This window comes from Dromiciops gliroides, chromosome 1 (assembly GCF_019393635.1).
Source record: "Dromiciops gliroides isolate mDroGli1 chromosome 1, mDroGli1.pri, whole genome shotgun sequence".
NCBI lineage: Eukaryota > Metazoa > Chordata > Mammalia > Microbiotheria > Microbiotheriidae > Dromiciops > Dromiciops gliroides.
Genome location: NC_057861.1, coordinates 143177739 through 143192616, shown reverse-complemented (window position 1 = coordinate 143192616; position 14878 = coordinate 143177739). Strand labels below are relative to the sequence as shown.

Genomic DNA, 14878 nt, shown 5'->3' with positions numbered 1-14878 from the left:
ATGTTTGTTATACTGAACTGAACTGAGTTTAAATTTTGTCTTTGTCACTGTTTGATTTGGGGCAAATCTCTAAAATTTTGCTTCCTTATTTATAAAATAAGGTAATTAGACAAGATGGCCCCCAAGGTTCCTTCCAGCTCTAAATTGATGTCAGTAATGACCCTGATTCAGCAGATTCAATGATTGGCCAACATTGTGGGGAAAAAAAAAAACCACAATGGAATGTTCAAATTAATTCTTTTGAGTCGAACCAATTAGTGTAAAATAATAAAGATGTATTTGAAAGAAAGGGGAGGAAATACGATACAGAAGAACAAATGCTTGATCTGGAGTCAGAGATTCTAGGTTTGAATCCTGCCTATGTGATCTTGGGCAAGTCATTTTATCTTTTTTTTTTTTTTTTTTTGGTGGGGCAATGTGGGTTAAATGACTTGCCCAGGGTCACACAGCTAGTAAGAGTCAAGTATCTAAGGCCGGATTTGAACTCAGAAGGACCTGTGCTTTATCCACTATGCCACCTAGCTGCCCCCAAGTCATTTCATCTTAAAGGGCCTCAGTTTCCTTATTTGCATTCAGGGCATTGGAACAAATAACTTTTAAGGTCCCTTCCAGTTCTAAACCTGTAATACTAAAATAACAAAAGATGCAGTGGCAGTAAATTAGAGTTTAATTTCATTTTTATAGGAGATTTTATTCTTGAAGTGTCAAAGCTGATTAACCTTTCCTACTCTGAATATTAATATACACAACTTACTTATATCTCAAATTAAAAAAAAAGTTTGAGAAAGATGCAAAGAATGTGTTCTAACTAGTATAGTAAAATTTATTTGTCTTTATGATTTACATGATAGAATTAAAAACATAAGAACAAATACCATTAAAATGGCCATATGCTGTTTAGGAAAACAATTGGTCCCAATTCAATTGCACAAATGTTCATTTTGCTTAGAATTGAATTTCTGCTTGACTGTTTTCATATTTTTTGCAGTCTCCAGGGTATGCATAGTTGAGTATAAACTGTCTTTCTGTTCCGTTATCATCAGGTACAGAATGCTTACCAATTCTCAAAAAATAATGAACAACAACAAAAAAAAAATCCTTGGACAATGGACCACATGTTCATAGAAATAAATGTGATGAGCTTATTGTAATGAGACACAATTCACCTTCCAGATATACAAATGGAACAATATTAACACATTAAAGGTATGATTAGTTTTCATTTTCCTTTTTGTATTTACCATATACTGAATTTTTGTACAAACTATCCATTGATTTCTTTGGTTTTGAAATTCATGTCCTTTATAGCTTTACCTGACCCAAATACAATGTTCTACTTGTACCAAACATCAAAATAAGTAAATAAAATTCAAGCAAATAAAAACATGAAAACTCAATGGCCACAAGGTAGAAACAGAATTTTCTTTTCTATGTAAAAAAGAAGCTGGCCTAATTAGGCAGTCATACCTTGGGTACTGCAGCTATTACTGCTTCCTTTAGGTTGAAAAATTCTTGGGAAACAAGTACTACCATGATTTTCAAGTGACTGTACCACTTATCTCCCTGTTTTGTTATGTAGTAATTTAGTAGTAATTTATCAGCTGCTGATTAGGCTCTGTCTTCACCAAAAACATCCAATCTTCTCTTTGAAAACAAACAAAAGCAAAATGGCATAAATAAATAAGTTTACCTAAGGGAATATAATAAATAGGCTAGTAGATGGGAATAAGAAATTTTGTAACATAAAGCTGGGCAACGTTGTACAAATGAACAATAGCTTTGGGTCTTTAAGTTCCCATGAGTATAATTTTAATTGTACAACAAAGATTTAGTATTGATATGTGATGGGCTTTTTTTTTTTTTTTTTAGAAAAATAATAATGAAAATTTCTGTTGCTTTCATTGTTCACAAATAAAATTACTGTGCTTACACTGGTAAATTCAAGCCCTCTATTGTAACTTCAGAATGGGGGCTCCTTCAGAATTTCAACATTGTTGGGTTGTGAAGCACAAATCTTATGTATTAAAAATAACAGAAATAATCATAACACTATGATTCCTTCAACTATTAATGGTTTACTGGCATCTAGACTAACTACACATGCTGTCTGAGAAGATATTATGCTCAAAAGTTTTGTTGTCTTCGTTTTTTTGCATCCATTGCATCCAGAATTGGTTGTCTCTTTGCATTATAACTTTGACGAAGCTCTTCAATCTCTCTTTCCATCATTGGGTCCAATGCTTTTAACCGCATTTGCAATTCTTCTAAACTTAGGTTTTTCAACTGGAGATAGAAAAAAATAAAAATATTTAGCAAAATTATCCCCACTATATGCAAAATTTTTAACACAACTATTCAGTAAAATGTTTATTTAAAAATATTTGAAATATTGTTCAAAGTCTAATTCAAAGGCATTTCATCATATAAAAAGAAGGTTTTGCAATATGGTAAAACTATATTCAAGAAATAAAAGACTTCAGGGCAGCTAGGTGGCGCAGTGGATAGAACACTGGCCCTGGATTCAGGAGGACCTGAGTTCAAATCCAGCCTCAGACACTTGACACTTACTAGCTGTGTGACCCTGGGCAAGTCATTTAACCCCAATTGCCTCAACAAAATTAAAAAAAAAAAAAGAAATAAAAGACTTCAGCCAAATAAATTTCTCTGCTCTCTCCTGCTACTCATTGCCAGAAACTAGGCCGACACTAGGGATTTAATAAGAAAATAAAAACAAAACAAAACAAAAATGTAGGCTATGTCTTGGTCATAGCAATATTTAGCCCAATCTCCTGCTTCTGGAAGTTGAGTGGTTCCTTTCTTTAAAACGTAAAACTACTCAACTCATTTTTCCATCAATGACAAAGCTTTTCAGAATTCAAAATATAGAAGAAAAATGGTTAACATGGAGTTGAAAACCAAGAAATAAAAATATTCTTGACCAGTTAGTAAGCCTGGCAAAACATCCTACTGGGCTGAAGAAATCTGTGGATGTAATTGTTACACCTTTGCTAAGGATATCTGGTACTGCTGAAGGATAACTGAAGTGTCAGGGATGAACTGCAGACAGGCAAATGTAGTTCCAACCAGCAGAAAGGAAAAGAACGCACTTTTTTTTTTTTTCCCAAATCACAGGTCAGTGACATGGATGCTGAGTCTTGATAAATTCTTAGATTTGTCATTACAAGAAATTAATTTGAAAGAAAAAGAAGGCTCTACCTGACAACATAGTTTCATTAAGAACAAGTCACATCAGACTAGCTTCATTTATTTTTCGATAGTCAATGTCATGAATAGAGTATGAATGGCTTTAAATAAGACCCCTGAGGACCTCTTTCTATTTATCATTTGAATAAGCTTAGAGTTCTACCTACTAGGTTATGGTAGTTAGGTGACTTTTAAACAAGGGGATTGATTAGATCCAAAGAGTGTTCATCAATATACTTATGTCAGCCTAGAGGTAGACTGCTAGCAAAGGGTTACCAGGCTCTGATATCTGTTATCTTTCCCTCCAAACCCACAGCTTTTCTTAGTTCTCCTATTACTTAATTTTTTTTTTTTTGGTGGGGCAATGAGCGTTAAGTGACTTGCCCAGGGTCACACAGCTATTAAGTGTCAAGTGTCTGAGGCTGAATTTGAACTCAGGTTCTCTTGAATCCAGGGCCGGTGCTTCACCCACTGCGCCACCTAGCTACACCCTCAGTATTTAAAAAAAAAAAAAACCACTGACAATGTTGAATGTTAGGAAAATGGTAACAAGATGAAATTTAATAAAGATAAATTTGAAGTTTTTTGAACTTCCATTCAAAAAATTAACCACACACATAAAAATTAGGGGAGACAAGGCCAGAAAGTAGGTCATAGGAAAAAGACCCAGAGGTTCTAATGGACTACAAACTCATATGGAACAGCACAAAAATATTGAATGAGGTCTTAAAATGCATTAATGTAAATATAATATACAGAATGACTAGAACACACCTGTTACAGTGCATTTTATTTATTTTTGCATCAACTTTTTTTTTTTCCTTTTTGGTGAGGCAATTGGGGCTAAGTGACTTGCCCAGGGTCACACAGCGAGTAAGGCACCAACTTTTTTGTTGAACGCTTTTATAAAAACAAATATTCATTTTTAACTCTGTCTGTTCCCTTTCTCTGTCCTCCCAAGTATGCATTCTCTTGTAACACACAGATTTTAAAAAAGGAAGAAAAATAAAAATTCAGCAACACCAAACAATAAATTAGCTGTACCTGACAATAATATGCAATATTCCATACATATAGGCCCTCAAATCTGTAATGGAGTAAGAAAGGGCAGTATCACATTTTAAAAGGGACAGTGACAACCCAGAAGGTACATATATCACAAGGTAACCAACATGGTGAGAGAACTGGAGACAATTATATAATGGGATCAGTTGTAGAAACTGAGGGTGAAGAAGAGAAGTCTTAGAAGGAAAATGATTGCTGTCTTTGAATTCACTTAAACAATCCAAAACTTGAAGGGATCAGCCAAGGTAACAGTACAACTGAGTTCTTCCCAATAACTACTCCACAAAGATCCAGAAACTGCATGTCAGAGTACTGACTAGGAAGTAAAAGCAAAAACCACAGGTGGCTAATCTTTTTTTTTTTGGGGGGGGGTGCTAATGAGGGTTAAGTGACTTGCCCAGGGTCACACAGTTAGTAAGTGTCAAGTGTCTGAGGTCGGCTTTGACCTTTCAGGTCCTCCTGAATCCAGGGCCTGTGCTTTATCCACTGCGCCACCTAGCTGCCCAGGTGGCTAATCTTTAGCTCTGGTCAGTATAAAGAGGCAGATGGCTGGGGACAGGGTCTAGACTACAACTTTCTGTGCAGAGTCTTCTGGTTTAGGGACTGGCCTGGGTAGGGCTTGCCTTTTAGTCATTCGTCTTCGGCTGTACTAAGTGAAAAGCAAGCACAGGAATAAGCAGAGGTTGTGTGGCTGGGAGTAGAGTGGAATCTCAGGATGCATTGAAATAACTCAGGCAGGAGAGCAGATCAAAGTACAGTTCTGCTACTCTGAAGCTGGGTCCTCAAAAGTTATGCCAGCAGAGACAAAGTCCTGAAAGATTATACCAAGCTGGGAGACTGAAGATGATGAAGTAGCAATAAGACATACAGTGCCTGTTCCCCCTCCTCCACCCCTCAAACGATTTCTCCAAACATCTAGAAAATAAAACAGATTAAATTCTGATCAGGAAGCACCAGAAGACAAAAAGCACGGTAAGTCATATTTTCCAACTCATGTTTGGCAAAAGGAGACAGAGAGTTTGGTGAACAAGTTTTGATCAGCAGCTCTGAGCATGTGAGCATATGACTGTGCATCAGGTCAAAGGGAGGTCTTCAATTCAGCTTAGAGGGGACTAATCTCATATAGTTTCCAGGAACAAGTGTCAACTTGTAGCTCTCTTGTTCACTACCCAATTCTGGGTCAGAGAGTCAGGGAAGACTGAGGAAAGGACTTGAACTTAAAGGTGACATTCCAGGGTGAAGAACAGTCTATGAACTATGTACTGAGCAGGTCCAAGTTCAGAAGCAAGCAGCAGCTATGTGGGTCAGATATCAGGACTGAAATGAGGTCTCAGTTTCAGCCCAGTTAAAAGCCTATAAAAGAATAACCAGGGCAGTGATCCCAGACCAAGCCTACAGTTCTGTCATTTTAACCAGTAGAGTTTCCACCTAGCTGAATGTGGTCAAGTCCAGTCTAATGGAAGGGCAGAACAAGAGGTATGTTGCTCAGACCCAAACCCAGATAAATCTCGTCTTTGTCACTTAACTGCCACTTACAGTGATCAGACTTTTTCATGGATCAAATTGCTTTGGGAGCATTGAAAGTTGGCAGGCCAGCCTGAGTTGTCCATGAATGAGATACTACTATAACACAATACTTAATAACCTGAGAAAGTAGCAGGACTAAAGAGGACACAAGCAAAGCCTAGACATTCCCTCCAGAAGTACACAGAGCCTGACTCAAACATAAATTTTGAAGTCAAGAAGTGGGTTGAATTTTTTTAAAAAATATTTTTATAAATTAATTGAGAGAGCTAGAAGATAAACTGGAAAAGAAACAAGTACTTTGGGGAAAAGAACTGGAAAGTGAATTAAAAGCTTGGCATTTTTCATAATCAAGAGACTCCTTTAAAATTAGAATGGGATCCAAGATAATTCCAAAGGATTTATGATGAAAAATGTTATCTACCTCCAGAGAAAGAACTAATGGAGTCTGAATGCAGTTTAAACTATATTAAAAAATTTTTGTCTATGTTTTCTTTCATAATGTAACAAATATGGAAATATGTTTGCTTGTCTTCTTATTGAGGGAGGTGTGGGGGGAGGGAGAGAATTTGGAACTCAAAATTTTAAAAAGCAAATGTTAATTAGAATAAAATAAAATATTTGAAAATCAAAAAAACATGTATAGTTAATCAAAATAAATTTTCACACTGTCTCTGTCCTTAAAAAATTAGAATGGACCAAATCAAGGTTAATAACTTTCTGAGACAACAAGAAATATTAAAACAAAGTAAAATTGATGAAAAAATAGAAGAAAATGTAGGGTACAACATATCAAAGACAACTGACCCAGAAAAAAGGCTCCAAAATCCTGAATAATTACAGAAATGAAAATGAAAAAAACCTCAAGGTTCTACCTCATGTTCATCAGATTGGCCAAGCTGAAGACAAGGGAAAATGACAAATTCTGGCATGGCTTTGGGAAAACAGGTACATTAATGCATTGTTGGTAGATCTGTGAAATGGTCTGGCCATTTTAGAAAGTAATTCATACCTATGCTCCCAAAGTTACTAAACTGTGTATATATATATATATATATATATATATATACACATACACACATATATATGTATGTATATACACACACACACACACACACACATATATATATATATATATATATATATATATATGCATGCATGCCCTATGGATTAATGTTACTACTTCTTGGTCTATAAGCCAAAGAAAGCAAAGGAAGAGGGAAAGGACCAGTATGTACTAAAATAATTATATCAGAACTTTTTGTGGTGACAAAGAAGTAGAAAATGAGAGGATACCCATCAGTTGGGGAATGGATAAACAAATTATGGCAATGAATATGATGAAATACTGTTGTGTTAAAAGAAATGATGAAAGAGATGACTTCAGAAAAAAACAAACCCTGGGAAGACTTTGGTGAACTGATACAGAGTAAAGTGAGCATAAGTAGAACAATTTATACAGTAAAAAACAATACCATAAAAACCCCACCAATTTAAAAAATTTTAAGAACTCTGATAATCACAATGAATAACCACATTTCCAAAACCCTAATGATGAAACATGCTACCCACTCCCTGACAGAGTATAGATTGAGACATAGCCAAGGCCCGAATTAATTTTGCTAACTTTACAAATGAAGAAACTCAAGTCAAACGGTCACCCAAGATACTGTTAGGATAGAGAGCACATAAACACAGGCAGATACACAGGTCATAAGTGATAGCACCAGGGTCTGAACACAGGTCCTCTGACCCCAAATCTCTGCTTTTTCCTACATACTGAGCTGCCTCTTTGACAAACTTATCGCTATAATTTCAAATGGGTAATGGTCTAATGGGAAGTCCCTTTGGACAACTGACTGAATAAAAGTGTTAAAGTTCCAGAGTTAAAGGATTACATATTCTTCATCTAATGCTGAGGATCAAGAGTTCAAAATGTAGGTACTTATCTCAGCAGCCTACTGCTGAGAAATTCCCAGGGACCACCATTCTGAGGAGACAGGAAAATAGCTTTAAGCCTTCAGCCTAAAGCCACAGGAGACTGAATAACCTACAAATGACATTTTCATAGAGGTGCCTTTTTAAAATAGATAAACAGTGGAAAATCATGAATTAAGACAGAAGAGTGCAAGATCTCCCCCGTAAGCTTCAGGCCAATAGATAGTCTAAGAAGTGCCAGCACTTACATAGGGTTTAAATAAAAATTATTGGGAACAAGAAACAGACCAAAAAAACCAACCTCAAACTCCTTATAATAGTAGATATATTATTCATGTTAGACACAAGGAAGTAAAAGCCAATTTCCAACAGGAGCCAAAATTTCTGATGAAAATTGGTGCAATGTGGTGTGTGAATGGCAGCTGGAACAAGCATCCTGTTTTGTTAATGACAGCATTGATTTTCACATTAAACACAAGGGGCAAGAGAATTCCATAGTATATTTCACTAATATTGCTTATATATGACTTCTTTGTAAAAGTCATGAATATAAGGTGTGTTAATTAATGTTTTTACCTTTAAAAGCCTAAGCAGCTGAGAATAGTTAGGTGGCACAGTGGATAGAGTGCCAGCCCTGGACTCTAGAAGACCCGAGTTCAAATCCAGCCTAAGACACTAGCTGAATGACCCTGGGCAGGTCACTTAAACCTGTTTGTATATTTCCTCATCTGTAAAATGAACTGGAGAAGGAAATGGCAAATCATTTCATTATCTTTACCAAGAAAGCCCCAACTAGGGTCATGAAGAGTTGCACACGGCCTAAACAACTGAATTACAACTGAGAACATTTTATAAAATACTAACCCCAAAGTGCCATTTTTGTGGGAAAACCTGCTAAATGAAATTAAGTCATCTTCAAACAGATTTTTAAAAATGCCTTTTACCTCCATATTATTTTGGAATATCTATTTAAATGTAAATGAAAACCAATGTAATTTATAGAACAAAGTATAGTTGTCAATTATATTATAACTTTCCTTTAGATAATATATAAAAATCTACAGTAATAACCTATACTATTATATTCAAATGACAAGAAGTAATTATTTTCACAACTTAGTTTTAAGGACATTTGGAGAAAAGAGGGATAGAGAAAGGGAATATATCTATGATTTCATTTGTATAGGTACTCCCAAATAAGGAAATACCTTCTACTAATGAAGGTTAGCACTTTCTCTGCAAGCTATGATCTAGGAAGTTGACTAGAGCACTCTGGGGTTAAATTAAATTATTTGTCCAGGGTCACAAAGCTAGGATGTGTCAGAGATAGAAATTGAAATTTAGTCTTCCTGTCTTTGAGGACAGATGTCATAGCACAGCATGGTAGGTTGGATTAAGTAAGGACTTTGGAGTCACAAAGACATGGGTTCAAGGTCTTATAACCTTAGGTTCTTCATCTGTAAAGTGGAGATTCAAAAACCAGTAAAACAAATCCTACAGGGATGCTGTAAGGTGTAAATGAGATAATCTATGCAAAAGGAAAGCAGATGTTACCTCTTTATTAAAAGTAACCCTGTTTTACTGGGAGACCTTAAAAGACCTCAGTTTTTCAAAATCTAGAAAAAGCTAAACAGAAGGTGTTAAAATGCCTAAATGTAGCACAATTTCAGGATTTAACAGGTCCATAGTAAGTGGCAGTATAATCATTCAGCCTGTTAAAATAAAAAGATGACACATCAAGACATGGAAAATTAATGGTTTTATATGTTAATACTAACACAACAATGTTATAGTCAAATATATTCAATCAAGAAAAGCCTGTACAGGGTTTGCTGTGTTTACTGGGAAAACAAATTCTTCCTAGCAACTGTTTAAATGAATCTCACAGATGCTACAGACCTTATTAGTGGTCTGTGATTAAAAAAATATGGATTGCTAATACTGTATTCTGAGTCATCTATTTTCCCATCTGCTAACAATTCTTACAATATGAACATTCTATCAACAGAATGGCTAACAACAGTAATTTTCTCTTACATTTGCGATGCTGAATTGTCTATAGCATTTTGTAAGATTTTACTAGTGCACACCTCAGATTATTTATTGTAGCCTTGAGTGACTCTCTCCCCTTAAATCCCATTTTAGCCCAATCCTTCACTTTTGTTGAACAGGCTATGGTTTAGGTTTACAAAATACTTCTCATGCTGGCCATCACATTCATTTTATTAACAGAGAAAACAGGAAATGGACCAAAGTCCTAGAAACACAAAATCAAGCCCATTGATTGGTTCATAAGATACAAATATAGGATTCTCTTCTTCCTTTCTCCACAAAAGCAAATATCATCATAAGAAATGACCTGAGTCTAGTTAAGTATAACTTAGCAAGAATCCTTACAACATCTCTATGAAATGGTTATACCTTTGAAGGGTTCTTAATGGAGAACTTACACCCTACTGAGGTAGCCTATCCCACATTTGGAAGTTTTACTTTATATGGACCTGAAATCAGAAGTCTAAATTTCTCACATCAGCATTCTAAACTTCTCACCTTCATGGATATGTTCCTTGAGAGAGAAAATTTATACTTGGCACCTCTATTTCCTCTTCTCCCCCTCTTTTCTAAATCCTCTGTAATTTTACTTGTGATCTCATTATTCAACTGAAATTACCCTCTGCAAAGTTACCAATAATCTCTAATGGTACTGTCTCAATCTTCATCCTTGACCTCCCTGTAACATTTAACACTGTTGATCACCATCTCCTGGATATTCTCTCCTCTTTATAGGTTTTTGTGAACTTCTCTATTTCTGCTTCTCCTCCTAAATCTTTGGCCACTCTGTCTCAGTCTTCTTTGCTGGATCTTCACCTATATTATGCCCACCAACCAAGAGAATCATCCCCTACCTTAGGCTCTGTTCTGGGCTTCCTTCTCTTCTTCATATATACTGTCTTTTTAAAATGGAACACTTTATTTATTTTATTCTGAACTTAAGAAACAGAACAAGCTTTTCCACAACACAGTAGAACAGGGGGAAAAAAGACTACATATGAAATGGCAAGTCCACCATGCACAACTTGCTATTCCCTCCAAATACACACTGAACATAGCTATTAAGTAACTTTCTCTTTTCCCCTTTTTTCTTCCCTCCCTCCATGCCCTAGAGATGTCTATCATCAGACACCAATGTGTGTGTGTGTGTGTGTGTGTGTGTGTGTGTGTGTGTGTGTGTGTGTATGCAAAATCATTCTATACATACTTTTATTTATCAGTTCTTTCTCTGGATGCAGATAGCGCCTTCTTTCATAGGTCCTTTGTAGTTATTTTTGGTATTTATAATAGTCAAAATGACAGTCACTCAAAGTTGTTCTTAAAACAATATTGCTGCTACTGTAAACAATGTTTTCTTGGTTCTGTTTTGCTCTCCATTATTTCATTGCAAGTCCATCCAAGTTTTGCTAAGATAATTGAGCTCATCATTTCTCAAAGCATAGAACTATTTCATCATGATCATATACTACAACTTGTTTAGCCATTCCCCAACTGATGAGCATCCTCACCTCATCAGAGCTTATAGGTTCAGTTATCTCTATGCAGATATTTACTAGATCTATATATGCAGCCCTAGTCTCTTGGATTCCAATCCCACATCATTAACTGCCTTTTGGACATTTCAAATATTCCATAGGATTTTAGAACTCATATCTAAAACAAAACTCATTATCTTTACCCCTGAGTTCTTATTTTTCTGAATTTCCCAATAGATGTTAAATGTACTGACCTCCTCCCAGGAACCCAGGCTTACACTCATGATGCCACCCTTCACTCCTCACTCACACTCATCTCACATACCCAAACTGCTATTAAGTCTTGGTGATTCTCCTTATCGAACATTTCTCATCTACTCACACAGCAGTACCTCTAGTTGAGGAAACCATCATCTCACATTTAGACTACTGCAATGAGCCTTAATAGGTCTCCATACCTCTAGTATCTTCTCACTCCAATCCATCCTCTACTAAGCTGCCAAGATGATTTTTCTAAAGTTTTGGTCTCACCCTTCCTCAATAAACTCCAGTGACTCCCTATTACCTTCAAGATAAAATACAAACTGGCATTTAAAAGCTTCTCACAACCTGGATTCTTTTACCCTTTCCAGGCTTCTTATACTTTGCTTTTCTCTGTAAACTTTGTAAATCCATCTACATTAGCCAACTTGCAATTCTTCCATCACAACTTGCTATGCTTATGAAAAATTAGTCCCTCTGTGGACAATCTGGTGATGACTCTCCAAGTTTGGCTGGATGTACAATCCTTCATCAGGCAGATTAAAGTTATGAAGGGGTTTCAATATTTAATAACTCCTTTTTTGTTTTTAATTTATAATATCATAGCATCACATATAATATATATAGGAAATAAATTTACATTATGTGTAAAAACCAAAATCTTTTAAGTGGCAAAAATAAAGAAAAATAGTTTTCAAAAAGTTAGTAAAACATCGTGACTTCTGGCCCACTCTGTCCCTAATTTTTTTTCTGATTTGTATACAGGAACACAAAATTCACTTAGAAACAGATTTTGAGGGCAAAATATCTTGACATTTTGATGTGTTATTTGTACTGTATGATTTACTTTGCATATGTTTATCAAAAATATCTCATTTTCTCACACAGTGTATGATTTTAATGAGTTTACTACATTCTGAAGTTTGATTTTCACTAATTTAAGGTAAATATTTTTCCCCCTCTCCCCTTCTCAGTAGCAAAGTCTAATGTTACATTGTAAATCAATTAGAAAAATAGCATCCAACTTACAGGAATTTGCTTGACAGCCTATTTTTAGAAACACATCTTGTCTTCAACTTAAGTATACTTTGTTCAAAACTGTCTCATGATTCTGCTATTTAATATAAAATCAAGCTTGTATTTTAAAAGAAAAAGAACTATGCAGAAAAGTTATTTGAAGTCAGATGGCACAAAATAGTTGAGCAGTATTTCATTTAGTAGCCATATACAGCACCGTCACTTTGTGAAATAAATATGAATGAGGCATTGTTCTAGGTAATCTTCATTGTATAAACACTGTATAACCCTTTGGAAACAATGCGTTTTTCAATTAAAAGTAGAGAAAGAATTGGACAGATATCAGAATTCTCTGAAGATGTGCCTTATAAAATAGAGGGAACAACCTTAATGGGACTAAATGTTCTTGCAAGTGTGTCTTTGCTTTTGCCCAGACCTCTTCCATGGCTTGTTTGGCGTTGTTGGTCATCCTGCATTTAGTTCATAGCTGTAAGCTGATCCACCTTGTTATAGACCATTACTTCACCCTGGAGAAACCTGAGCTAAAAAGCTTCTTGGACATGTAGCTTGGGCAGGATTGTAGAATTTTAGCCTCATGTTCCTTCACAATAGCTGGACACTTGTTTCTTTCATGCTTTTCATTTTCAGTGAGACAGCATTTTCATCAAGCCCATTGTTTTAATGCTGGGAGGACAAAAGGGCTGCATTAGCACCAGGTCCCCCAGTTCTCTTTGGGAAATCATTACTAGTGTGACAGGTAAAACTATATGTGTGTGGTTACCCTATTTGTCCCCTTGTAGGGAAAGACTATTGTGACATTAAGAAAAGAATTTTTTTATCTTTGTTTCATCACTTTTTGCATCATCTGCCTAATTATCCTCATGCTCACACAGAAGGGGGCCCCTGTAATATTAATAATATTCTCACACTAGCAAGTAACCCCAAAGCACATCTGAAAATATATGTTAAGGAAAAAAGGAAGGGCTGTTCAAATATCTGCATATATTTTCCCTCATGGAATCTATCTCTTCCTCTTATCCCCAGTGCCATAGGATTTTGCTTTTGTAGTATTTAGGAAGAAAGCCAAAAAAAGAAAGAAAGAAAGAAAGGATTTCTTTGGTGGCAGTATGGTGCAGTTTTTAAAAAAATGTAGATTTTGATGTTGGGAACTTGGCTTTCAAGTCCTAGCTGTGCCATGTTAAACCCTTGGGCACATAAGTCACTTAGCCTCTATGGGCTTCAGTCTCTTCATCTGTAAAACGAGGGGCTGAGACTAGAAGATTTCTAAATGCCTTCCACCAGCTTAAAATCTATGATTTTATGACTAAAAAATAAAAATGTTATCTTAATGTGCTTAAACTGGTGGCAAACTTTTGGCCATCCTGTAAAATCTTGGCCTTTATCCTGTAAAATACTTCCTAGGATGACAATATGGCTTTAGACTATAATTTAAGCCAATAATGTCAAAACATTAGTAGTATCAGTAGGTCTGCTTCTTAGCAACTATTAGGCAACTTTGCCTAGAAAAATTCCTTTTAACAATAAGGCTATTCAACAGTGACTAGTCATGGCGCAGATGATGGTTTCTTATCTGACTCAATGCCCATCACCAACAATATGCTATATACTGGTGTAATGAGTACCCAGTAAGGGCCCTGGGAACTTGAGTCTTAATATGCTTTTGCTATATACAGAAGTTCTTGCCTACAAAGCATGAGTACTAGAAGGTACAGAAAGATTATAAGCTAACTGACCCAATCAATTCAGTGCTATAGAGTGATGATCCTTGGAGAAGACTGAGGTGATAGACCAGGTTGGAAGCAGGGAAACTCTCTTTACAAAGCCAAAGATTTTTAATGGTAATACAGCTGTGAAAGCTTTTGCTAAATTCTGCTAATATGCTGAAAAAATGATGTGCCAATGACTAATAAAAATAAATTAGGGCAGCCAGCATGTTTCTTGGAATACTTTTTGGAAGAATTTAACACCAACACAGCATCAAGCTACAGACCAACTTTACACTGTGGTATTCCCATCCAACCTTTTATTGACTTGATAATAGCTGACATAGTCACAGATCCTATACTCAGTTTCTTTAGCAATTCTACTGGCTATATTATAACTACAATATCTAAAGGGCACCAACTTATTAGTTAGTACATGACACAATTACCATTTATATTTGTCATGGAAAAGAAATATATGGCCAGCTTTGTGGCACAAAGTGGGTCTTTGTCTATTTGATTAAATTAAACAAAAATTTCCTTAAAATGAATTTAAGGACATGTAACATCTGTCCTTAATCACTGGGTTAGGTAGTAAAAATACTTTCCACATGGTGT

The 14878-nt window shown here is 35.7% G+C and overlaps 1 protein-coding gene across 1 annotated transcript in view; it reads right to left on the bottom strand.

Annotated features, from left to right (window-relative positions):
- Positions 1–822: 822 nt before the first annotated feature.
- The window catches only part of STK3 (serine/threonine kinase 3), a 465914-nt gene continuing 451858 nt past the window's right edge, over positions 823–14878 (bottom strand). Inside the window, exon 11 of the mRNA XM_043968349.1 lies at positions 823–2283. Within this exon, the coding sequence (XP_043824284.1) occupies positions 2125–2283 (159 nt within the window). The 3' untranslated portion in view covers positions 823–2124. The remainder of the gene's footprint in view (positions 2284–14878) is intronic.